A 26403-nucleotide genomic window follows, 5' to 3' on the forward strand; every position below is an offset into this window, starting at 1 on the left:
AGTGTATTGTATTTAGGAAGATTTGAAAGTGAGTCTAAGAAGTTTACAACATCCCAATAAAACTGTCGATAGTTTTCTTAAAATAAAACTTGAAAAGCTGATTATGAAGTTCATATGAAAAATTGGCATGAATAATAAAGACAGTTCTGGAAATTAAAAGCATTGAGAGAATATGGCCCTCCTAGATAGTATAGTGTATTATAAACCTCAATAATGAAATCTTAAGGTAATATTTAATGCATATGCTGATAGAAAAATGGAAGAGGAGAACACAAAGTCTAGAAATAGAACCAAATTACATATGAGAATGTAATATCTGAAATTGAGATTTGATAAAGGCAGTATCTCAAATCAGTGAAGAAATCAAGGGTTGTCCAATAAAACAACTAGATAAACCACCTGGGGAAAAATGAAGTTGGATCCATACCTCATATCATACGACAAGATAAATTCTAAAGGGATCAAATATTTAATTTTTAAAAGTTAAACCATAAAAAGCTATTAAAAACAGGAGAACTCTCCTATAATCTTGAAATTATTTAAAATCTAGAATCTATAGATGATTGATCACTTTGACTACATAAATATCAAAAACTGCTATAGGAAGAAAGCATATGAAAGTCAAAATAAAAAGAACTAGGGAAAATATTTCCAATTTATATCACAGATAATACACTAATATCTTAAATACTTAAAGAGCTCCTAGAACTCCATAAGAAAAAAACCAGTGCTCCAGTATAAAATTACACAAAAGATATGAAAAGATAATTCATAGAAAAGTTAATACATATGGCTTTTAAGTATATAAAAGATATTCAACCTCAGTTATTATAAGAGAAATGCAAATTAACACCACATTGGTATTCCATTTTTTACCTATAATTAAACCAACAAAATTTCCCAAGTTTGATGAACCTATAGACAAAAAAGTACAATGAAGCTGGTGAGAGAATAAATTAATATCCCAGCATGGCAGAAAATTTGTTAATGCCTATTTAAAATATAAATACATACACTCCTTGAGCAAATAAAGTGTAACGGCTAAGAGTATAAACTTTGGCTACAGGTGGGCTGGCACTCATACCTGCTGGTGTGTGATGCTGAGCAGCTTGTTTTACCTCTTGGTGCTTCAGTTTCCTCATCTTTCAAATGGAGATAGTAATAGTTCCTTCCTCATAGGATTATTGAGAAAGGCGAATAAATGGGTTAATGTGTGTAGGATATATAGATGAATGCTTGGCTTAGGGCAAGCACTATATAAAGGTTAGCAATTATTATTTTTGTTTGACCCAACACATTCCACACCTAGGAATTTATCTTAGTTATATGTGTGCAGTTTTGAAATGACTCCTGTATAAGATCATTTATTTCATCCTCCTTTATAGTAACAAAAGATTGGAAACCATCCAAATGTCTATCATTTGGGGAGTACTTAAGTAAATTATGGTATATCCAAACAATAGAGGACAACTGTAGCTGTTTAAAAACCGAGGATGCCCTGGCCAAGCGGCTCAATTGGAGCATTGTCCTGTACACCAAAGGGCTGCGGGTGTGAATTCCGGTCAGGGATAATACCTGGGCCGTGGGTTTGAACCCCAGTCAGAGCGTGTTCAGGAGTAGCCGATCAATATTTCTCTCCCCCTCCTCCACGACCCCTAAAGAATCGGTGAACATATCCTCGGGGGAGGATTTAAAAAATGAGGATGATCTTTATGAACCATTATGGGCAACTTATCAGGACTTATTATTAAGAGAGAAAGGTCTAGAATATGTATACGGTATAAAAAGGTGGGGAGGAAAAAAATGTAGATCATATTTGCTTGGTTTACATAAAACCTCTGGAAGGATACAGAGAGGGTTAGTTGTATGGGTGGAGAGGAACAGGCGGGAGCACAGCTGCGCACGTCATACCTTTCCAGAGCTTAGCTGTGCCTGTGTAGTTACAGTGCACAGCATTTTGTAGGAACCCTTGTAACTTCACACCCCTGATTGCTGAGTCACCAAAATTACTTTTTTTTTTTTTTTTTTTTGGCTTGTAAGTAATGGCTCAGAGTAGAACCACGGATTTTTAAATTCAGTTGCCGCACAGTCCCACAATCCTTTGGCCATTTTTCACAGATCTGCCAATTGTACGTTAAAATGCACTGGAAAGGTCACTTCGGAATATGTTAATAAGATCTTAGTCACATGATGTCTGAAGCCAGGAATTGAATAAAAACACACACTAGAGGGCACCTAAGTATCACATTTGGACAAAAACTTTGCTGGTGAAAGTTCAGGGCTTACTTTGATCCACGATCTGTTCAGTAGCCAGGAGGATTTGTCTGAAATTAATTAGAATTTGAGTCAGTTTATGACCTACCATTAAAGGAAATTATGTCTCGAAAAATGAGCTACCTTTCTTTTCTATGTTGATTTTAATGTGACTTTGAAGGCTTGTGATTTTTAGCATGGGCTCAAAGAAGAGCATTAAGTGCTTTATACATGTTATTCTTCTCTTTCCTTATAATTTCTTGGAAAGGAATTACAGATACTTTACAAATGTGGCTATAGAAAGGTTACTTAACTACCTAGAGTCCTTAAGACAATCTAAAGCCGTGTAAAGAATCCACTTCCCATTCTCCGGATCACCACACCTTCGTGGCTGTTGCTGAGCCAGCAGGTCAGTCAGCAACAAACATTTATTGAGCAACAATTAGGTGCTACCTGCTGTCCCCAGTGCGGACGTACAGAGTCCCTGTCTTGAAGGAAGGGGCTAGTCATGTGACACAGGCAAAAAATGTACATGTAGCAAAATAATTTCGGATGCCTCAAAGGAGGCTGAATAAACTTTATTCAATAAAGGAATTGGGGGGGGGGGGTGTAGCTGGAAAAGAACTCTGGAGGTGACGCCATCTGAGCGGATGCGTGAGTGGGTCAGGGAAGAGGAGGCCGTGCGGGCAGGCTCCGGGGGACACGGCACTTTGGTTTGCACAGCCTCGGTGGCGGCCTCCTCTCAGAGCGGCGACGTAGTGTCACGGGAGAAAAAGGAAGCCCAAACAAAACCCTGGTTTGGGAGTCAGTGGCGGGTTATTAAATCCTGGCTCCTCGGCAGACTAGGAGGTAGCACTTCCTAGATACGGGAGCGATGACTCTAAACCTCATCTGCTTCCTCTGTTGCACAGGGTCAGTTTCTGCCCTGGAGGCCAGTGGAAGATCTCCACAAAGCTCCCGCGCCCGCAGACGCTCAGGAAAGGGAAGCCGCTGCTGCCGCAGGCCAGGAAGGGAATCGCTCTGGGACTGGGTTCGAGAAAGCCGTTCAGGCTGCAGCGCCTCCGAGTGACAGGGAACCGACGTCAGGCAGAGAGAGAACGAAGCGTAGCCGGAAGGTAGCACCCATGTGGTCTCAGAGCCCACTCTGTGCTATGACTCCCAAAAGGCTGTCTGTGGAGGGCACAAACCGCATCAGTCCCCCTACTTGCTATGCTGCCTCTCGGAGTGGCACTCAAGGCCCCCCTGACCTTCCCGCTGATTCAGCCTCATCCTTCGTCACCGCCCCCCACCCCCGGGCCTCCGCATGCTGATGGGCCCACCACTCTTCCCTGTCTCGTTTGCTTGGGGAGGCCTTACCCTCCTTTCGAGGTTCAGCTGGAAGGCCTCTGCCTTCATGAAGACTCTCTAACTATCCTCCCTCCCACTGCCTCCCTCATCCCTGAACGGCCACCACGTCGCACTATTTTGTGAATGGGTCAGTCGGTCGTCACGTGACTGCGCTCTGTAAGGGCTCTCGCTGACGTCTCTGAGTTCCCAGAGCCTGGCGTACAGTAGGTGCTATCTGTTTTTGACAAAGGGATGTAATTTTAAGTGTTTGGGGGTCCAGAATTTTATTATTTTAAAAACAAAAGTATAAGAAAAAAATAACGAGCTTGTGCTATTGACTGAAATACTGGAATCTGTCACCAGAAAGACCTGATTTGAGCTCTAGTATTATTGAAGCAATTTATTACCTTTCATAAATCACAAAATCCTGCCGGGCCTTATTTTTCCCCATTAGAATGCGGTCGCAGGTGTTCGCCCCTAACAGACCCAACGATGTGAACACCTGGTAGAGTCGCACAGCCCGATGGAAAGGCCACACTTACTATTGAACGTTCAATTTAATTTTAGTTTCTTCCTGGATAAACTCAATATCAAGTAATATATTGCTCTCCTTTTCCATAGTTTTGAATTTAGTGAAACTTTTAGTTGTCTATAAAATTAGGCTTTATGTTTATTTAGATGATGATTTTCTAATTATATTCGGATAGAAACATAGAATTCTTTTTCATAGAATTCTAGTTTGCTGGTGTTTTTGAGTCCCACCTCTCCTATTTATCCGTAAAAATTGTTTTGCAGGGCGAGTCCTCTGTGCATGTTTATTGATTCTGAGATTTTTTATTTCGCCTGCGCAGCTACGACAAGGACACTTACTTACGACGGCGTGATTTACATTGAGCTTTATGGAATTTTCAATACAAGGCATATTTAAAGCATCTTTCTTGTGTGCACTCTTCATCTTAGTTGCCTAACTACTGATTTGTATGATACTTCATACAAATGTGTGAAGTAAAAAGCGATACTTCATTAATTCTGCATTACTGATGATGGATCTGTGCAAAGAGAAATTTGCACAGATCTAAACCATGTCCTTTCGAAAATTAGAACAACATAATTAGTCATTTCTAAGTGTGGTTTTCGAATGCATGCCAGCTGTGCCTGATAACCGCCTGCCCTGCCCAGGCCGGACTGCGTGTTGGGGAGCGAGGGCCACGGGCGTGACTGGGCCTCCGTGTTCCACGCCCTCCGGGGCTGTCGGTCTGGGTCACTTCTGTTGCTGTTACTGACTCTGACCTTCAGCAGCTTCTGGCCAAGTGGGAAGCAGACACGTACACAGGACCAAGAGACGACCGCTACGCGGGGGTCGTGTGGGGTCCCACGTGAACCCGCAGGAGGAAGGGCCCGCACCTGTCAGGGGAGGTCAGAGAGGCCTTCCCAGCAGAGGCCTCACCGAACTGATTCTCTCAAAGGAGCAGAGGAAACAGCCGTAGGCGGGCAGCAAAGGCACTGCAGGCAAAGGGAGCGGAGCAGTGGTATAAAGGCGTGAGCGGGTGCTGCCCAAAGTAGTCCTGGGGATGTGAGGTGCAGCATGGGGTCACTTGAGGTCAGTGATACTGTGCTAACTACGCACAGTGCTAGGTGGGTACTGGAAATACCAGGGCAGCCACTTTGTAAAATGTAGCGTTGCCTAACCCCTGTGCTGTTCATCTGAAACCAATACAAAACAGTACTGAATGTAAAAAACAAAAACAAACACAAACACTGTGTTTGGCAAGCCCTCCAGCGATTCCGACTCGTCCTCAGGGTTCAGAGTCTCTGTGCTGGGGCCGGGCCTTCGTGTCGTCCTGTGGAGTCACGCTGCAGGGTCTGAGTGACGGGCCGTCGGAGCCCTGCGACCGTCAGAGGCCCCGCTCAGCCAGCCTTGCCGTGTTACGCAGGACTCAGGTTGCCAGCGAGTCAGCCGTCATATCGGCTGCGTGAGACATTCCTAAAAATCTCTCACATTTTTGAAAATGGGTAATTTCTTCATCATTTGTATATATTTATCAGGTGCTTATGACATGTCAGGCATTGTCCTGGGGATACATCGTTAGAATAAATCATTGAACAAAACAGACAAAACCCCAAGGCTAACCTTCTATTAAGAGGTGGACAGTAGCCAAATATTAGTATGTGTATTAGTATGTGATGTAGGTGCTAAGGAGAGAAGCGGAGCGAGCGGAGCAGAGGGCTAAGGAGTGTGGGCGCTGGGGAAATGCAGATTTTAACGGGCCCCGGGCAGTGCGAGAGCCTTGCGTGCGAGTAGCGGAGGAAAGAACGCGGCGTGACAGCGGACGGCAAATGTGAAGGCTGAGGGGCCCGTGGGCCCGGGGCCTAGTGCTCAGGGGACAGAAAAGGAAGATGAGGTGCCGCTTCTACCCGATTTGTTGACAGTGGGCTACCTGGCTTTAGTATCGGCCCCAAATCTAGCCGGACAAACAAGTGGGTTGCAAGTGGGGCCCGCTCAAACCTGGGATTTATTTATAAAAAATTCCAGGTATATTTATTCTTACATGTGTAATCTCAGTCACCTTCCGGGTGCTCTCCATTTGTTGCAATACACCTATCGAGACGTTTCTCCCGCTGCTCCAAACAGCTTTTGAACTTGTCGATTTTGATGCCTTTTAGCGCTTCTGCCATTTTTTGTTTCACCTCTTCCCCGTGCGCACAACGTTTCCCTTTGAGAACTTTTTTCATCTGGGGAGACAAACGAACAGCGCTCTGGGTGAGGTCGGGTGAACAGGGAGGGTGGGGCGCGGGGGCCGTGCCGTTTTTGGTCAAAACCTGCTGACCGCCCAGCGCGGTGGGGGCAGGTTCGCTCGTAAATCGCCTGTCATGAAATGGGCAAATGCGTCGAAAGAGTCTTTAAAAAAAATTCGCTGAAGCCAAATGCGGCCTCTCACAACACCAGCAACTGGCGCTCTGATACAGATGTGTTCCTAGAACACTCACCCAGCGGGGGAAGCCTGTGTGACGAGGGGCCTGCCCTCCAGCAGATAATTCCGGTTTTTTGTGGGGGGGTCCCCCTCATATATGCATTCTGATGTAAATGGAGAGTTCAGTGAACAGTGTGCACTGGTGTTTTTCCACTCAATGATCTCTATTAAGCACATATGTGCCGGGCACATGTAGAGCTGCATGTGGCTTGTGTGAGGAGGGTCCCGGAGCTGCCGGTCCTGCACGGAATCCCTTCCTCTGCTGCTTCTGGGACTTACAGTCCAGAAGGGAAACAACCTTTCCTACCAGGCTGATAGGTGTTGCCAAAGGGGATGTACAGAGTGCTCAGGACACGTGCTCAGGTCCCCTATTTTAACCTCTGGGGTGTCCGGGAAGGCTTCCTGGAGGAACTTATATTTCAGCCAGACCTGGAACAGTGAATGGGATTGGTCAGGTTAAGTGCGATGAGAAGGACTTTGCAGGCAAAGAACGGCCTCTGCACAGACGCGGCGCTGAGAGAGGGCAGTGCGTGTGGCCCGCCAGCCGGGCCGACGGTGCAGAAGGAGGTCGGGCAGGGGTCCGGGCTGAGGAGCAGAGGGTGCAGGCTCTCATAAATTTTGGGGGTGGGGGGCTTATACATTTTTTAAAGTTGGGGCAGTGGAAAGCACAGAGGGGTTTTTTAAGTAGGTGACTGGCATAATTAGGGTTGTAAAACTTGATTATTTTATATGGAAAACAAATGTAAAAAATAATATGTCCAAAGGTTTCACTGTCATCTAATTTTTACCAAGCACGTATCTGCTAAACACGTTATGAAATGTTCTATAGGAATGGAGAGAGCGGCCAACAGCAGAACCAAGTCCTTTCACGTGTTTTTGTCTCTAAATAGCTGAATAACTCAAACTGCCGTGCCAGACCCCCACCTGGGGCCTTACAGGGCCACACCATTGCATGGTCGCGCCTCGGCCCCTTCTGCTGCTGTTTGTAAACACGGGTGCTGGCAGCGCTGGCGTCGGACGACATAAACCAGCACAGCCAGTCGTGCTGGGGACAGGGCTGGGGCTAGTACCCCGGCTCCCTCACTAGCCCCCAAGCACAGAAACGCACCCCGAGTCTAGTGAGTGTGCCTCGAGGAGACAGACTCAGCAACAGATGTTCAGAATCGTGGTCAGGAAACACATTTTAAAAATCAGAATCTGGCCTCCCCCCCCCCCTTTTTTTTTTTTAAGGGATATCTGTTAGTTGCTAGTACCATCAAGGAATGAGAATAATAAGGAACCTAGTCATGTGAGGCTCCTCACAACATCTGAATGTAAGGTCAGTGATTAAAAAAAAAAAAACATAAAGGAAAAAAGGAGCGAAAGCTGCAATGATGGCTGACCTTAATGGCAACATGCTATTTAAACACGCTTCGGCGTGCGCCTATGCAGACGCTAATCCACATACAGCGCTTGGTAAAGCATCAACTTTTTGTGTGGCGCTGAGGCCCTAAGAACCTGATGAGTTTCTTTGAGGGAGCAGCGGCGGCCCAATCTAGCTCAGCTGTGCTCAGCCTGAGTTGCTTTCCTACCTACAAACCCTCACTTCAAAGCAAGGAACATAATGTACAATTTTTTAATGGCTCTAGACCCGGGCACTCAGGCTCCCTGCTCTGTGCCTTCCCTCGGTGTAAACACCTAATCAAGATTGCCTGCGCTTCCACAATAGCAGCCAAATGCAATTCGAGAACCACAAGCCTTTGAAGTCCTCCCAGCAAAGGCCGGTTTTCTAGTCTGGGATAATGACATGCCATGATTGCTGTCTTTGTTGTATCTTTTCAGTAGAGAAGCAATTATAGGCCTCAATTTAACAGAATAGACATTACACAGCTTATGATGCTCAAAATGCAATTTCATTTGATCATTTTCTCAATTTGATTGGTATTAATAGAATGGTTCACAAAAAAAAAAAAAAAAAAAAGCTGGCAGAGGTTGTGTCCCGTTCCACTTTGAAAGAGATAATGTAGAAGTATGCTTTACTTGCCCGGCGGCTCCCACGGGGGTGGCTCAGACTCTGAGTGCCCACAAAACTGCCTGTGGATGGAAGCGTCGAACCTCCATCCTCTGGGGAAGGAAGCGGAAGACAAAGTCATTTTAATTTAAAAACTTTTTACCAAAACTACATAATAGATCCCATCATTGTCCATTCAACATCATCAGCGAAAACCTGAATTAACTAAACCAAGTCCTCCTGACAACAGCCAGGGAGTGAATGCCCAGGGGAAGAGCCAGGAATAAGCCCAATGGTTCCCCTGGGCTCCTGACAGCAGCGCATCCAGGACACCACAGGTTTGAGGTTTGAAACGGCGTTATTTCCTCGTCTCCTTAGGCAGCCTGTTTAGATTTGTTTACATTCTCAGCCTTTATTTCTCATCCAGGACAGAGATGATTTTCTTTTCTCTCTTTTTTTAAATTATATTTTATTGCATATGCTATTACAGTTGTCCTGATTTTTTCCCCTTTGCTCCCCTCAACCCAGCAACACCCCCCACTCCCTCAGGCAATGACCCCACCCTGTTCATGTCCATGGGTCATGTGTGTAAGTTCTATGGTTACTCCTTTTCCTGTACTGTACATCCCCATGGCTATTCTGTAGCTACCTATTTGTATTTCTTAATCCCCTCACCTCTCACCCATTCTCCCACACATCCCCCCACATCTTTATCTTTAACCTTTGGCATTTTAATTGTGTGTCTTGGGGTGGGCCTCTTTGTGTCCATCTTGTTTGGGACTCTGTGCTTCCTGGATTTGCATGTCTATTTCCTTCACCAAAATAGGGAAGTTTTCTTTCACTATTTTTTCACATAGATTTCCAATTTCTTGTTCTTTCTCTTCTCCTTCTGGCACCCCTATGAAGTGAATGTTGGATTGCTTAAAGTTGTCCCAAAGGCTGCTTACACTATCGGGTTTTTTGTGTTCTTTTTTTTATTCTCTTCTCCTCTTCTTGTTCTGATTGGTTGTCTTTTGCTTCCTTTTGTTCCAGATCATTGATTTGATTCTTGGCTTCATCCACTCTACTGTTGTTCCCCTGTAAATTGTTCTTTATTTCAACTGGTGTATTCTTTGTTTTTGACTGGATCTTTTTTATGCTGTTGAGGCCCTCGCTAAGTTCCTTGAGCATCTTTATAACCAGTGTTTTGAGCTCTGCATCTGATAGATTGCTTATCTCCATTTCGTTTCTAGAGTTTTGATTTGTCCTTTCATTTGGGCCATGTTTTTTTGTCTCCTCATTTTTGGCAGGCTCCCTGTGTTTGTTTTCATGTATTAGGTAAATCTGCTTTGACTGGTAGTGTGGCCTAATATATTAGGGGTCCTGTAGGGTCCAGTGGCACAGCCTCTCCTATCACCCAAGCTGGTGTGTCCTTCCTGTGGGCTGAGTACGCCCTCCTCTTATAGCTGAGCCTTGGTTGCTGTTGGCAGATCAATGGGAGGGATTCACCCAGGCCAGTCAGCTGCAAGGATTGGCTGTGACCATTTACCACCAACCTCTGCCCTCTGTGGGGGATCCGCTGTGCAGGGGCAGGGTGGTGGTGCTCCGATGTGGTCTGTGGCTGTCCACTGGGTGCGCTGGCCCTGGGGTTTCCCGAGCGGTGCAGGCCAAGGTCAGCCCCACCTGTGTTTTGCCCAGGGCCACCCTTTCTGAGCTATAAAGCAACCTGAGAAGGCTGCTACTTGTGCTGAGCTTGGAGATTCCCAGGTGAGGACAAGCTGTGAACCTAGGCTGCTAGTTCCAGGCCTGGGGCTCACTGAGGCCAACTGCTGCTGGGATTTTCCTTTTAAATGAGCTGTGTTTCATGACAGCGAGCGAGCAAAACAGGTAATAATGATGACAAAGTTGTAAAACCTAATAATTTTTTTTACATGGGAGAAAATTTTTATTTACTTTATACTTATTTATTTGTTTTTCTTAGAGAGAGGGGAAGGGAGGGAGAAAGAGAGGGAAAGAAATATCTATCATTTGCCCTCGCATGCACCCCGGCCGGGACTGAACCGCGACTCCTGCATGTGCCCTGACTGGGAATCGAACTGGCAACGTTTTGCTTTGCGGGACGAAGCCCAGTTCACAGTGGTCAGGGCACCTAATACTTTTTATAGTCACCTAATGTTTCTGGAACCAGCACTGTGAGCGGGGCCAGGAGATGGAAGCATGAGAAATGGTTCCTGACCTTGAGCAGCAGCGTTTCTAGTTCTCAACTCTCCGGTTCAGCACGAGTTCAACTATTTCATAGTGCTGTGAAGTTCCCCACTTGCAGAGGAGGTGATCATTCAAACCTGGTGATTACTTCCATCTGTAATCAGAATAATGCCACCTCAGATAATACTGGTAGTAGCAATGAAAATGCAGAAATGAAAAGGTTTTATTGTCATTTTTTCCCAATTTCAGATTAACCCTTAAGTATCTAAACTTCTATGCTGTCTATTTGCCATGCACTGACACACACAGTGCTTGTGATAAGTAGACATTCAGGTAGAGAAGGTTACATACAAAAAAAAAAAGGAAACGAAATGTTGCCTTTCTTGTGCCAGAGAAGTTACATTGAGTGCTAAGGAGTGAGGTTTTCTTCATTGTCGATTGCTTACTTATTACTTAATATTTAATACCTTTTCATGTTGAATACTAGTCTGCGTAGCATGAGGTAAAAGGGAGCAGCAGATGGAGAACCTGAACGTGAACATGCAGCGCCTCAGTCCCACGTCCTCCCCAGGGTCACGCTGCGCCCCGTCTCACGCCACACAGCACCCCTCCCCCCAAACCGGGGGAAATGTAATAAAACAGGCATAAAGTGCCGAATCTAAAATTTGAAGTTAATCACTTTAGAAGGAGGGAGACCAGCATTTACAGGTGACAGACCAGAGGGGCCAAAGGACCCCCCTTGAGTGGCCCGCCCCAGGACGAAGGGCGCAGAAGTCTCCAGTCTGTTCCTCCACCAAAGAGCAGGCTGAGGGGACGCTGGGGCGGCTTCCTGTGTTTGGGCAGCGAGTGGATAAACAGGGACCAGGGATGGTGCAGAAGTGCCAGGGGCTGTACTGGGTTACCCCCCGAGTCCCTTCCAACGTGAAGATCGTGTAGCTTTAACCTGACTTTCTGAAATGCCACCTGATGGCTAGAATTCCACATCAGACAGAGGCGGTCTAGGTTTTTTTGTTTGTTTGTTTGTTTTTAATTTAAAACAGGTAGCTAATGGATGGCGATAATGAAGGACCTAAATCCCGTGAAAATTTGGGGCCCTACATTTGATGTCGCTGCCTTTATTAGTAGTTCCCAAACCTGGGGACGGGAGGTTAAAGTCTGTTGGTATTTGGGGCCACTCCCAGAGCTTCTGCTTGAATTGGTCTGCGATGGGACAGCATTGATATTTTTGAAAAGCGTCCTAGGTTATTCTAATATCTTACTGAAATTGAGAACCACTGATCTACATCATTCACATTCAGAGCGTCAAGTCAAAAATGCTGCAAGTCAAAGATGATATCCCTAAAAAGTGAGTTGGTTCAGCAAAACTGTTCAATGTGCAGGCTCTGCAGTTACGTACACTGCCTGGCTCCACTCCTTACTCGCTGTTGACCCTGGGCAAATTACTTAACCTCTCTGTCCCTCAGTTTTCTCATTTCCAGAAGGCGATTATAATAGTACATACCGATAAGCTTGTGGGGGGATTAACTGATATGTACTAAGTGCTTGGGACAGCTCCTGGAACTGAGCACTCAATGTATAGTAAACACTATTGTTATTTCTCTTGTTGGTATCATTTTCTTGCAGTGTAGTGTTATGTTATTTCGTTATATTCTTTTTGGCGTACTCAAACATTAGTTGCAGTATCTGGTTCACATAACTGTTGTAAAATTGGGTCTCCTGAGCATGTAGGGCATTTACAGTAATTAGTAGTGTGACCTCCAAGTACCGATTCTGAAAGAGAAAACATTGTCCATTCCCATTTTCCTTGGGAACAATCTAGGTCCCTGAGGACTAACACGAACCCCTGAAATGAACGGAACCCAGCCCTTTCTAGAGACTGGAGCCCCGTGGCTCCAAGGCCGAACCGAATCCAGTAGACCGGCTGTGTGTTTCAGCCCCTAGACGCCCTCCGCAGGCAGAGGGCCGGGCCTGGCGTCCGCTCAGCACGCCCACGACGACGGGGTCGGGGGTGGGGGCAGAGTGTTGCCTTTGATCCCGAAAATGACAGGCACCAAAGAACCCAGAAGCTAAAGGTTACCCGAGGGATTGAATTTTAAATGTGTTTCAAGGGTTACTGCTGAATATAAGCGATGTTTGTGGCTCACTTATCACCTGAGGGTTTGTTGTGGTGCCCGAGACTAGTTACCCCTCCCGTGGGTAAGACTGGCTTCTGCCCGGGTGGGCCATCCCTTGCTCAGCCAGCCAGCCTGACCCATTTTTCCAAAGGTTCTGCTTCCTAAAGGAAAATCCTCATTCCACTCTCTCACATCCAGTTATAACCTCTTTATATGGGGTTAAAATGCAGGGGGGGAAACCACAGTTCCCAAAACTCGTCCAGTTCTGTGCCGCTCCTAGCCTGTTTCCTTGGGGGACGGGCACTTCTGCCGAGTCCCTGGGGGCGGGGACCCTGACCCTCACCACGAGCCCACAGCCTCCTGAGCCTCGTCTGCAGAACGGGAAAGCCTGCTCACCGGTCACGGACCACGGCGACGTCCTTTTCTGCCCCATAAGTTCACTACTTTGAAATCATATTTTGTTTCGGCGAAGAATTTTGTGAAAGTGCCCCACTGACTTTTTCGGGAAGAGTCAGGAAAAGCAGCCGCAGCTGCCTTCTTGCGCCGGTGCCTGGGGTCCTGGGGAGCAGCGGCTCATGGGCCAGACGCGATCCCTCTAACGTCACCCAGGCTTTTACTGGCATCGTCAAACTGTGTGCAGCGGGGCCAGTAACAACAACAACAACAACAACAATAGGGTTCGTTGCGGTGTCAGAGGAGTCAGAGAAGAGGGGCCGCCCCGATCATCTTTCCTTCCCAGTGGCCTCCGGACCAGTCTCATTTTTTATTTTTATTTTTAATGTAATTTGCATGTTAAGTTACAGTCGACACCAGTATTGTATTAGTTTCAGGTCATTAGATCTCTAGTCATTAGAGATCTCTATAGCTTAGGGAGCGGTCGCCCCGGTAGGTCTAGTGCCCGCCTGCCGCCGTGCGCCGCGGCCGCGCTGCTGCTGACCGCGTTCCCGCGCCGGGCTTCCCAGCCCCGCGACTCCCCTGCGGCTTCCCAGCTGTGCTCCCAGCGCCTTCGCCTTTGTCACTCATCCCCTCATCACCCCTCCCATCTGTCCACCATCATAACGTTCTTTATCTGTGACTTGACTTCTGTTTTTCTTGTTTATGTATTTTGGTTTTTAGATTCCAAACATGTGAAATCATATGGTATTTATCTTTCTCCGTCTGACTTATTTAACTTAGCACAATACTTTCTAGGTCTATTTGTGCTGTTGCAGATGGCATGGTTTCATTCTTTTTTATGGCCGGGTAATATTCCATTATGTATATGAGTATATGCGAAGAAAACTGAAACACTGATTTGAAAGACCATATGCACCCCTATGTCCACTGCAGCATTATTTGCAGTAGCCAAGATATGGAAGCAGCCCAGGTGTCCATCAGTAGATGAGTGGGTAAAAAAGCTGTGGTGCGTGTATACAATGGGATAGTACTTGGCTGTAAAAAAGAAGGAAATCTTACATTTTGCAACAGCATGGATGAACCTGCAGAGAATTATGCCAAGTGAAATACGCTAGAGAAATACAAATACTGTGATTTCACTTATATATGGAATCTAACAGACAAAATAAACTAATAGATAAAATAGAAACAGACCCATAGATATAGAGAACAGACAGCTGTCAGAGGGGAGGGGGCTGGGGGAAGAGTGAAGATGTTAAAGGGATTAAGCCCCCCCAAAAAGCCCTCATAGACACAGACAACAATATGGTGATTAACCAGAGGGGAAGGGGGTGGGGGAGGTCGAGTGGGTAAAGTGGGATAAATGACATGGGGTGGTAAATACAACATACAGATGATACATATAGAACTATACCCCTGGAAATTACGTAATTTTATTAACTAATGTCACCCCAATACATTCAATTAAAAAAGTAAAAAACAAAGATAACAATGAGGAATGCTGCGGTCATCTGCCCCTGGTACCGGGTGGTGTATCTCCGGAGGCCTGGAGGAGAGATCATTCTGACGTCTCAAGCATGCAGCTCTAGATGCACAGAGCCAAGGACAGGGCTTCCTCAAGGTGAAGGTCACTCTATCACGTGGGCCTAGGACATGCTTCCTTGTATGACCAGCTCGACTAGGAATTTTTGTGATCAGAACATCCCACGTGGTGACCGTCAGGTGCTGTGCTTGTCAGGCCTACCAGGGAGCCACCCGTTCATTTACAATTTCCCCTTGGGGTCCTAAATCACTTGGATGATGCCTTAATGACAGACCATTAGGGGGTAATGTGGTCCCACGGTGCTAGGAAGGCTCATTCCTAGGACACCTTAGTGTCCGTGTTCTCTTACTGAAATATGGGCAGTCGGGAATGGGACAAGACTAAAACTATGGCCTGTGGATTAAGGCCTAGTTTTCCCAGAAGAGGAAAGGGCAGGTCAATGGGAGGCAGTGGGTCCTGTGGGCCGTCACTACGACAAGCCTTGCGGGTCATTTCTACCTGTGAGCTGTCGTGACCCGAGCTTTATTGTCTACTTTACCCTTCCTCCTTCTGCCTCTAATGTAACACTTACAGAACAAGAAGAGGGATAATAACAGTAGTCCAATAACATGAATTAAAGAGAAGATATGACTGCTCTTAGGTCAGGATAAGCTTGAGGGAAGTAAACATCCCAGCCAAAGAACACTTTACATGTGTTACCATGGATTTTACCAAAATAATACTGTGTTTTCCTCCTTCGCCGATTGCCATCTGCACTTTGTGAGAGGTTTGGCCCAATGGATGAAGACTTTAAGCTATGTTGTGATCTAAAATTTCTTATTTTTCTCCTGGCCAGTTTCCATAGAAATAACTTCATGGAGAGAATTGAGTTCAATTTCCTGGTACATTTGATTTTCAGTGTTAATATGTTTTATTAGCCTCAGGTAAAGTTCTTTACCTATAATCTCTGTATTATACCATATTCCTGTAGCATTAAATATAAATTTAGTGTAATTACAATAGAAGTGACTTAGAATAACAGAGGAATTTTCTAAGCCTTTCCAACAAAAATGACCCTTTCCCATGTACCATAGGATGTTATTTGTTGGTATAGATGCAATAGGACAGGTTTGGGCGAATTCAGAATTTCACACAGTTTGAGGGCATAACCGTTTACCTCTTTGATTTTTGTAATCTGATAATAAGATGAGTTCCCATGTACTGTCCTCTTCTTTAATATGGCCCATCTACTTCCCACTGGAAAGTGTTACTGAGAATAGTTTTTTTTACCTGCCAGTTGACTTGTCAAAAATTTTAGTTTAGGATTTAGCCAGATGCCTGACATAGTGTTATAAGTTACATTTTCCATTTAAAAATTCCAAAGCTCTTGGAGACCCTAAGAATGTTACAGGTCCTTACACTCATTATAATTGGCCATTGTCTTATAGCCATTTCAGATTCCATTTGCATTAACATGGATAACAGATCTTACTGAGTAACATACAGGCATTAATTAGTAAATCAAATGCAATTGGAAAAAGGTAGTCAGACTTATGAGCCTTGTTAGTCCATATCTCCTTGACCCAAAAGGATATGCAAGCAATTTATGTATAGCAAAAAAAGAGTTCAAATCGTTCCTAATTAAAAGGACATAGTGCTTGATACATCATCTCTATTATTGTGCCACCATAATTTTAGTAAGAGCAGCTGATTTCAAGCAGTGGGAAGAACAATAGGCTTTGAATTTGAATGCTACAAAAGGGATCAGCAAACCTACCAATATCATTATTACACTCTTTAATAGAAATCAAAACAATGTTCTTAATCCTTAAGGTAGCCAGCTAAATAAGTCATGTAGTGGGTCATCTTTTCTTACTTCCTGTCGCCATTTAGCTTGTTGAGAGACCTTTTGTAATTAAGTCTCTACTTTCCTGGAGGTGTTTGTATATGTAGAATAGGTGATATGATCAATAGCCAGCAAATAGTCAAGGGTTATGTGATTGTCAAGGACAACCCAAGCAAGAGAATTTAGAAACTTTTGTGGCACAGCAATAGCCTTAGCCATCTCCTTAGCAATTTTCTGATGGTGGCAGATACAATTTCAAACATATACATATTGATATATATTCTGGCTCTTGGGATTAGCATGCCACGTCTACTTTATCTAAAACTGTCATGAGAACTGACCAGCATTTCTCTTTAAGGCCTTATGATCTGTTTTTGCTTCTGTCAAAACAGCTCTTTGTTAAAATAGAGTGTCCTATGGAAAGCTGGGGGATTCTTATGAGTAGATAAACAAGTGATGAATTGCCCCCCAAACAGAGTCCCTCCATCTGCCAACCGTCTAAACATCAATGTGCCCATCCTTTAGTAGAGGCATCTTCTCCTATGCCACACATAAAATCAAACTTGGGTGAGGCACAACTCCCCACCCCCAACCTGAGTATCTTTGTCTATGGATCATTCATAGGTATCATTGAGAGAGTCCCTTTCAATCAAGGGTGAAACGATTTATTATACATGTTTTCTAAAATCCATCGAAGTGATACTGGATGGAAAGAACAAGTTTACATAATTTGGTTATATTTTTCTTTTCAATTTTGTCATATAGATATTTAGAGATCAAGTAAGAAAGGAATCAGGGAGGGAGCAGAGTTAAATTCAAATTTGGTGATGACAGGGGATAGTGAAAAGCAAGGGATGGATGTTCCTGGTCCTTGAATAGTTTCTACCTGAAAGGTGAAGTTGGATGTGGGTTGTAAGCATGGGAAGATAGTGCACATGGTATCAAAGTTGGTAACAGGTGCAACTGATGGTAAGTATTAGTTTCTTATCGACTTGGGAATTTAATGACATATCCAACAATCACTTAGATTTCCCCCTTTAGCAGAACTTTGGGAAAGTTTTACCTAAAATCTTTTTAAGTATTAGAGAGAGTAATGAAAGAGAGAGCAAGGGAGAGGGAGCCAGTTGGGTTTGTTTTCACCTTTGATAACCTTCCTGTGATATAAACCAAGATCAGCAAGGGATAAAGGCGAGAAATTCAAGCCTGGTTTAGACGGTTGGCAGCCTGTGAAGGCTGGCGTGACATAGGCCTGGTCCAGTTTCTTGGGAACAGGACTTTACTTCAGTTCTTGGTGGCCTCTCATCTTCAAGGAGCTTTTGACGTTCAATATAGGTGGAAGTAAGTGTCAGAGACGGGGTAGATGTCCATAATATTCCAAAGTCATGAACTACACCAAAGGCATTGAGACTATCAGTATAAATATTGGTTGTTTTTAGCAAAAGAAGTCAGATTTAAAAGGACAAGAACCATATGATTTCACTTATATGTGGCATATAAAACAGAAAGCAAAAAAGGAAGAAAGAAACAAGCTCATAGACACAGACAACAGTATGAAGGTTATCAGAGGGGAACGCGAGTGGGTGGAGGGTGAAGGGGGTGAAGGGGGTCCAACAAATGGTGACAGAAAGAGACTAGACTTTGGGTGGTGAGGCTACAATGCACTATTCAGATATGCATTTCAGGATTGTACACCTGAAACTTGCATAATATCATTCACTCCTGTCACCACAATAATTTAATTTTTTTAAAGGCCAGGCAGAAAAAAATATATAGTGGCTATTTGATCTTTGCCCAGTCAACAGTCTTGAGTTAGAGCCATGAGTCCAGCTTCTGAAGTAGATCTTATTTCAGTCGATGAGGACTCTCAATTATGTCCACCAGGGAAGTTAGTGCATATCCAGCTTGGTGATGCCCCTGTTCCTCTTTTAGATAAGATCCATCTGCAGCCAAATTAAGTCAGCATTATCAGTAGGGGTTCCCTGTAAATCATTCCTGAAAGTGCACTTACGGGTTTCTTCGTTCTGTAAAGAAAGTAGTAAAGTTGCTGGGTTAAGACTGTTACATTGAGAAAAATGTTATCAGCCCTGGCTGATGTGGCTCAGTGGATTGAGAGCTGGCCTGTGAACCAAAGGGTCGCTAGTTCAATTCCCAGTCAGGCACATGCCCGGGTTGTGGGCCAGGTCCCCAGTAGGGGGCGCGTGAGAGGCAACCACACATTGATGTTCCTCTCCCTCACTTTCTCCTCCCTTCCCCTCCCCTCTGTCTAAAAATAAATAAATAAAATCTTTTACAAAAAAGAAAGAAAAGTGATATCAGATGCAGAAAGCCAATCAGTGAACCGGGAAACCATGAGTGTGGTAAGAGTTTAGTAAAAATTCGACAGGAGGAGAATGAATGGTTCAAGTACAGCCCACAATATGGCTCAGCAGAGATGGCCTGCATACAGTGAGGGCGCCCTTTTGCTACTGAGTCTAATTGTTGGCTCTAGTTCCTGTGGGTCTATCATGATCTCCACGTATCTGAGTTAAAACTCCTAAAGCCTGTCCTTTATTTTTGTGTTTAAAAAGAAAGGAAATTTATACTTAAGAGTCTCCCAAAGTGGGAGCTTTAGATAGCTCCTCTTTAGAGCTTCTATATCTTGTTTCCCTTGGTGAGTCCACTGGATTGGATCAGGCTGATCTGATTTTAATAATCCAGGTAGAGGATGAGTTATTAATGAAAAATTTGAGACCCAGTTGCAACAGTATTCAGTCAGCTCTAGAAATCCCCCAAGCTGTTTCTTAGACTTTGGAAGAGGAGAGGTTAGAATTCCTATGAGTCTTTTAGGGTTAACTGGTAGCCAGTTAGAAGGTGGCCAGGGTATTTCACTTGGGGTAAACAGAAATGAAGCTTGTCTTTCAAGACCTTATGTCCCTTAATGACTAGATGTTGGAATGAATAAATTGTCCCTCTCGGAAGTCTAATTATGTCCTGGAGCATAAAAGTAAATCACCCCCACACTGGGTCAGAATGGAATCTCTGGGAAATTCAATATCATTTAAATCAACCTTTAGCTTTTGAGAGAAGCATGTGGGGCTCTCTGTACATCCCTGGGCATTACAGCCCCAGTGACCGGGAGCCTCCCAAGTGAGGCCAAAAGATACTGACTGTCCTTTTCTACAGAAATGCTGAAAAAGGCACTACATAACTCTATTACTGAACAACACTGGAAATCCACAGGAAAGACAGATAATAGCATGTATGGATTTGGGACCATAGGATGTCTGGGAATAACAATTCTGTTGTAGTTCTAAGATCTTGTACAAATTCTTCTCCTTTCTCATTGGATTTCTTTACTGGAAGGAGTATTGTAGGGACCTGTGCATGAGTTATAAGCTCTCTATTTGAGTAATCATTCATAGATCTTTTATAATCTTAATTATGGCCAGCACATTGGGTCTCAGAGGACATTGACACATACTAGGTAGAGGCAAAGTACTGTCAATGGTTATTTTGACAGGAGTAGCTAACTTCCTCTTGCCAACATCCATACTGGAAAGACCTCAGAGCTCTCTAAGGACATCCTGTAGTAAATGTTCAGCCCCAAGATTAGTTTCCTCTTTTTGAGGCCTCTTTAAAATCATTATTTCTCAATCGATTCAATGCCTGATTTCATTGACTTCTAAATACGTTTGCCGCCCCTCCCCTCGCCTTTTTTTAACTGACCCGGAATTGAACCTGCGGCCGTTGGGTGTGTGAGATGACACTCCAGCCAGCTGAGCCGTATGGTCAGGGCTGCATGTGCCCTTTTGAGAAAAGGATGCGTGGGTGTCCTGAGTTGCAAGGAAGTCTTGTCCTATCGGGTGAACTTGGGCAGATTTGACTAGTAAAACTCTGTGTTCCCCCTACCATTCCCTAGCTGAAAGGCAAAGGGGTCTGGATTAAAAACAGATGCTGACTGGTTAGCTGTTCCTATGACTTGTATGGAAATTCCACTCTGAGTAGGGCAATTTAACTGGGCGGGGTGGACAACAGGTAAAGTAGGCCTGGTAGGTTTAAGAGCCTTGGTAGGTTTCCCCTTTATGATAACTTCAGCTTCCCCTAACGTATTGGTAGGGAGAAGAGGAAGAGCCCTTGTAACCTTCAGAGCAGTCCTGGGCTTGCTTCAGTTTTCCTTCTTTTTCTAAAAGCTATTTCTGTTTTCTTCCGTCCTTCTGACGGTACCTGGCTTGTTACAGTAAAAGCAGACTCTCTGTCCCCTTGTTCGGAGTGCTTTGGGAAGGCCTGGCCCAACCCCTTAATTATTGGAGCTGTAAATTCATGATTTTAGTAGGTTTATCCTTTTCCTCCTCTTGAATAGCTGTAGGTAGTTGATAAGTCAGAACTGCTAGCTTATTAGTATGCATCATAGGCCAGTTTAATTTATGCTGTTTAATCGAAATCACAAACTTTTCACCCGATCCTTCCAAAAAACGGCAACTTGAGAAATGGATAATTTTGATGATCATTAAAATTGTCTGGAGTCAGCTCTGGATGTTGTTTGAAAGTTTTCTTAAAGTGTTCAAAGAAATCAAGTGTGGTTTCATTATGTCTCCACTTACCTTGCTGGATTTTAGCCCAGTCTCTCTTGGGGGGGAAAATCCCAGAAATGACTTGGTGAAACCCATTGGCTAATCCCCTGCGCTTATCCTGGTCTGTTTCTCTTTGTCTTTAAAAAAAAAAATCTTCTACAAGTTTTTTCCCCAAAGGTTTATTTAACTATTGTGTTGCTTTACTCTCAGAAGCGAATAGGCGTTATCATTTGGGACCCGTCTGAAAAGCCGGAATTAGGGGTTCTCATAGTTCAATCCCTTAGCCAGTCTGATGGGGTCGTGGAGGGGATCAGGAGCATCTTTAGTTACATTTCTTAATTCTGTCCTAATCAAAGCAGTATAAATAATTGCTGGTTCTCCCCTTCCTGAGACTGGCTTTTCCCTAAAGGGAGACACCAGAATTTCTGGTCTTTCTAGTTTGTCCTGGTTTGGTTATGTTTTAGTTTCTTTTTTAGTCGGGGAAGGCGAGGGCAGCAGAGAAGAGAGGGAAGAAAGGGGAGAGGTGGAGGAAGGGAGGTCAGTCCACACAGTGGGGCTCAGAGAGGAGACGACACAGTGGGGGTCGCTGGGAAAGGGGAGGAGTAGGCAGTTGGCAGCGAGTAACTTTGGAGGCCCTTTTTAATTGAGACAGCCTCTAAAATTTTAAATTAACTTCCTGGAGGGGAGAAAGGTTACCTGTGCCTTGTCACGAGGCTCCTCATTTTCAAACAAAGTAAGCTTCCCATTCATTTCATTTAATTTTAGAGCTGGCTTTTTCCAGTCGTGTATGCAGAAAAGTCCATTTGAATAGATCCGAAGTTCCCCATTTTAGCTCTTAAGCTGAGACCATTTTAGTTAAACCTCCCCTCTGCTATAAGCGCGCTGGCGAAAGAAAGCTCTGTGTGCACTGGATGCGAGTCCCCCAGGGGCGCCAGTGGGTGGCTGCCCGTTTGGGGCTTGTTGGCCTGGAGGCACGATTTCTATTTGAATTTAACTTCCGTTGGAATTCTGCGGAATCTGAGTAAGCTTCTAGAAATATCGTGTTGTAGGGCACGGTATGCTGCTTGCGGGCTGGCTGCCGAGGCTTTGGCCTCCTGAGCCTCCGGATCCCTCTCGTGTGCCTCGGTGTCTCCCTCGGCTGACTGACAGCCACGAGGCCTTGGAGCACGGGGAGGCCAGTCTTGATGGGCGTGTCCTCGGACAAGTCAACCATTTAATTACAATGTATCGGATTTCCCTATGGGACCACTTCATGCCTTGAGATTTCCCAGACCACCCCCCCTACAGTGACTCTTAGTTACCTAAGAATACTCAAAATTTGAGCTGGAAGGAGGTGCCCCTGTCCTTTGGAGCTGAACGAGTTCGGTCTCTCACTTAACTAGCAGACATTTTTTAATCAGGCTCCCAGAAAGCAATCCCAACTGAAAGACTAAAACATAAAACCGGACACCCCTTCCTCCTTTCCTGGGTTAATCTCAGTTCAGCCAACCCTTATCTTTTAGTGCCACCTCGAGGATTTCCTAATAACAACTCAAATAAAGTCAGCACCTGGGACCAAAAGTAGGAAGGTCCAGGATCCCAAGGGAGAGCTCACCCAAGGTCACCCGACATGAAGCGAGGGGCCAGTGGGGCACAGTGGGCCCCTGCTGGTACCAAACACCAGCTCTGGGTCGGCAGGGTGGTCCTGGGTGGTGTTCTCTGGAATCCCGCTCACATCATCAAGTAGATGTCGATGAAAGAAATTCCAAACCTAAGGAGTAGTTTTGAGTTCATCTGAGACGAGGCGGAGGGCCAGACCCAGGAGCAAAAGCTAAGTTTCCAAGCGCCTGATTAGCGACACCAGTTCCGCTGAGGGGGACTAGGCGGCTCTGGTGCGGGAAGGGAGGGGGCGGGGGGAGGGGGCGGGCCTGGTGCTGGGGTCGGACTTGGCTGTGTCTGGTCTGAGCGCAGAGCACAGGAGACACGTCTGAATTAGCAACACCTTTGCATCATTAGGATTCAGTGGCGCCCTGAAGCTGTCGGGATTGCTGAACGGCCCCGGGACTTGTAGGCAGTGGGAAGAGAGAGAAGAGCGGGTCCCTGCAGAGAATGGCAGAATTGTAAGGGTGGGCAGAGGGAGAGGTAGGGAGCAGGAAGGCAGGTCCCGGGAAGAAGAAAGCTGACCAGCACAAACCAGTGTCATGAGACTGGAGACATAAAATTTCAAGAAAAAATAACCAGTGAACAAGGTCAAACTCTGCAGGGGAGACAAGGGAAAAGGTGCCATGAAAAGGGAATGGTATATACAACTCATATATGTGAGTTTCAAATGGTTCAGAAAAAACTAAATAACAATAGCATAAACAATAGTGTAAGTGATATATGTGTAAATTTGTGCGCCTATCAATATATGGAGAAACAGAGAAGGGATGCTAAAATGGGGCAAAATATTCCATATTGGTGAGTCTTTGTATAAGGAATTTTGGAGACTCTCTGTGCTATTCTTCTAGTTTTTCTGTAAATTCTAAATAATTTTCTAAGTTTGAAAAAATAAGAAGTTAAAGGAAAAGGTAGGATTTAGCGACTGAGAGGGAATCGGTGGCCGGAGCAGAGCGGTGTCCGCGGGGTGGTGGGAATCGGCACCGCGCCGCGGCGGACGTCAGGGGGGCGCTGGGGGGACGAAGACCGGCTCGGCCTGCCCTGCCGCGCCTGGCTGGGGATGAAGGGAGGAGATTCAGCCAGGAGATGCGCTCCAGTGAGGGATTCTTCCATTTTTGCAACAAGAGGGACTTAGACACATTTACATGCTGAAAATAAGGAGAGAGAGAAACTAGAGATAGGACAAGGGAAGAAAGAAGATAGGATGGAAGCAAGGTCCCTGAGACCATGTAAGCCTATGTATTTTCATTTTTAAAATACTGATAACTGAAGGTAATTACTGTCTTCTTTACAAGCCAAGGAATCCTTCTTCACTTGACCTTTCCATGCAGATCTTGCTGTCCTGAACCATTCCGTGCATCCCTGGGAATTTTTACAGGTTTTCCAAGCCCCACTTCCACTCTGTGCCTAGAACTGGACACACTACGTGTCTAAGGGCCTGACCCTCACTGGCCAGTGCACAGGAGTGCACTCCTACCAGCAGAAGAAGATCCTTCTCAGGCAAGGAGCACATCGTCAGTAAAGAAATAGCAACTTGTCCAATTAAGTAAAGCTTCAAAAGGATGCAATAGGATATTTCCTTTCTTGCCACTCAAATTACTCTTGACTTTCTAGGCAAGGAAAAAGAATGACAGTGTGGAAGGTGCGAAGGGAAGATTAGTCTTTGACTTATCTCAAAGTCATGTGACTGCCCACCTTTCCAAAGAGCTATCAGTCTGGTTTTGCCTCTGAGCCTGCCAATAGAACTACGCTTCTTTTTTCACCTGAACACAGAGTCTTTCCTTACTCGTGCTGAAAATTAGAGCCCGCTGATAAGTGTGCTCTAAATTTCCTTAGTATTATCAGATGGAACTTATAACCAACCTCAAAGTACTCATGTTTTTATTTCTTTAATAATTTTTTTATTTTTAATTACACTTGACATGCAGTATTATATTAGTTTCAGGCATACAGCCTAGTGATTAGATATTTATGTAACTTGGAAAGTGATCATCCCAGTAAATTTAGTCCCCATCTGACACCAGACCTAGTTTGTACAATACTGTTGGCTGCACGCCCTCGGCTATACTTTACATCCCAGGACTGTTGTGTAGCTGCCAGTTCTTGCTTTGTAATCCTTTCCCCTTTTCCATCCCTCTCGCCCTCTCATCTGGCAACCGTCAAAATGTTCGCTGAATCTATGGTTCTTTTCTGTATTGCTTGTTCATTTGTTTTGTTTTTTAGATTTCATATACAAGTGAAATCGTATGGCATTTGTCTTTCTCTGACTTACATTCAGCACAATACCATCTAGATCCATCCATGTTGTTGCAGATGGTAAGATCTTACTCCTTTTATGGATGAGTCCAATTCCATTGTACATATGCACCACATCTTTAGTATCCATTCATCTACTGATAGACACTTAGGTTGCTCCCATTTCTTGGCCATTGTAAATAATGCTGCAATGACTATGTCTTGCATGTCTTTTTTATTTAGTGTTTTAAGAGTCTTTTGGATAAATACCCAAAAGTGGATTTGCTGCATCCTTCTTTGTGTCTTATTATAGCTTTTGTTTTAAAGTCTATTTTATCTGGTGTAAGTATTGCTACCCCAGCTTTTTGTTGTGGTTGTTTCCATTTCCATGAAACACCTTCTGCCATCCCTTGACTTTCAGTCTGTGTATTTAAGGGTCTTATTATCCATTCAGCCATGGCATGTCTTTTGATTGGAGCCTTTAACGCATTTGCATTTAAAGAAAATGTTAATAGATATGTATTTGTTGCCAATATGTTATTCATATTTTTAATTTTTTTCTACTTCTTCTTGAAGAAAACCCTTTAACATTTCTTGCAGTCCTGGCTTGGTAGCGATAAACTCCTTTAACTTTTTATTGTCTAGAACATTCTTTACCTCTTTGACTCTAAATGATTGCTTTGCTGGGTGGAGTAACCTTGGTTGTAGGTCCTTGCTTTTTTATCACTTTGAATACTTTGTGCCTATCCCTTCTGACCTGCACAGTTTCTAATGAAAAATCAGCTGCTAATCTTAAGGGAGTTCCCTTTCAGCTAACTAACTGCTTTCCTCTTGCTGCTTTTAAGATTCTCTCTTTGTCTTTAATTGGCATTTTAATTATGGTGTTTCTTGGTGTTGTCCTCTTTGTGTTCACTTGTTTGGAATTCTCTGTGCTTCCTGAACTTGTATGTTTATTTTCTTCACAAGGTCAAGGGAGTTTTCTGTCATTATTATATCAAACATGTTTTCAATTTTTGCTCTTTTATTCTGGTACCCCTATGATGTGAATGTTGGTACTCAAAGTTGTGATACAACTCAAATGTGATACTCAAAGTTGTCCCAGAGGCTCCATATACTACCTTCATTTTTAAAAATTCTTTTGGAAAAGATTTTACTTACTTCTCGAGAGAGGAAAGGAGGGAGAAAAAAAGGGAGAGAACAATCAATGTGTGGTTACCTTTTGCATGCCCCTACTGGGGACCTGGACTGCAACCCAGGCATGTGCCCTAGGCTGGGAATTGAACCAGCAACCCCTTTGGTTCACAGGCTGGCACTCAATCCATGGAGCCACACTAGTCAGGGCTCTTTTTTCTTTTTGATGCTCTAATTGGGTATCTT

General features: G+C 44.5%; 1 protein-coding gene across 1 annotated transcript in view; it reads left to right on the forward strand.

The window, feature by feature from the left end:
* The window catches only part of JHY (junctional cadherin complex regulator), a 73531-nt gene that overhangs the window by 20070 nt on the left and 27058 nt on the right, over positions 1–26403 (forward strand). The window contains exon 3 of the mRNA XM_054579424.1: positions 17379–17383. Coding sequence (XP_054435399.1) covers positions 17379–17383 — 5 coding nt within the window. The remainder of the gene's footprint in view (positions 1–17378; positions 17384–26403) is intronic.

The sequence above is a fragment of the Pteronotus mesoamericanus genome, unplaced genomic scaffold (genome assembly GCF_021234165.1).
Source record: "Pteronotus mesoamericanus isolate MK-2021 breed Mesoamerican mustached bat unplaced genomic scaffold, CSHL_Meso_final contig_53, whole genome shotgun sequence".
NCBI lineage: Eukaryota > Metazoa > Chordata > Mammalia > Chiroptera > Mormoopidae > Pteronotus > Pteronotus mesoamericanus.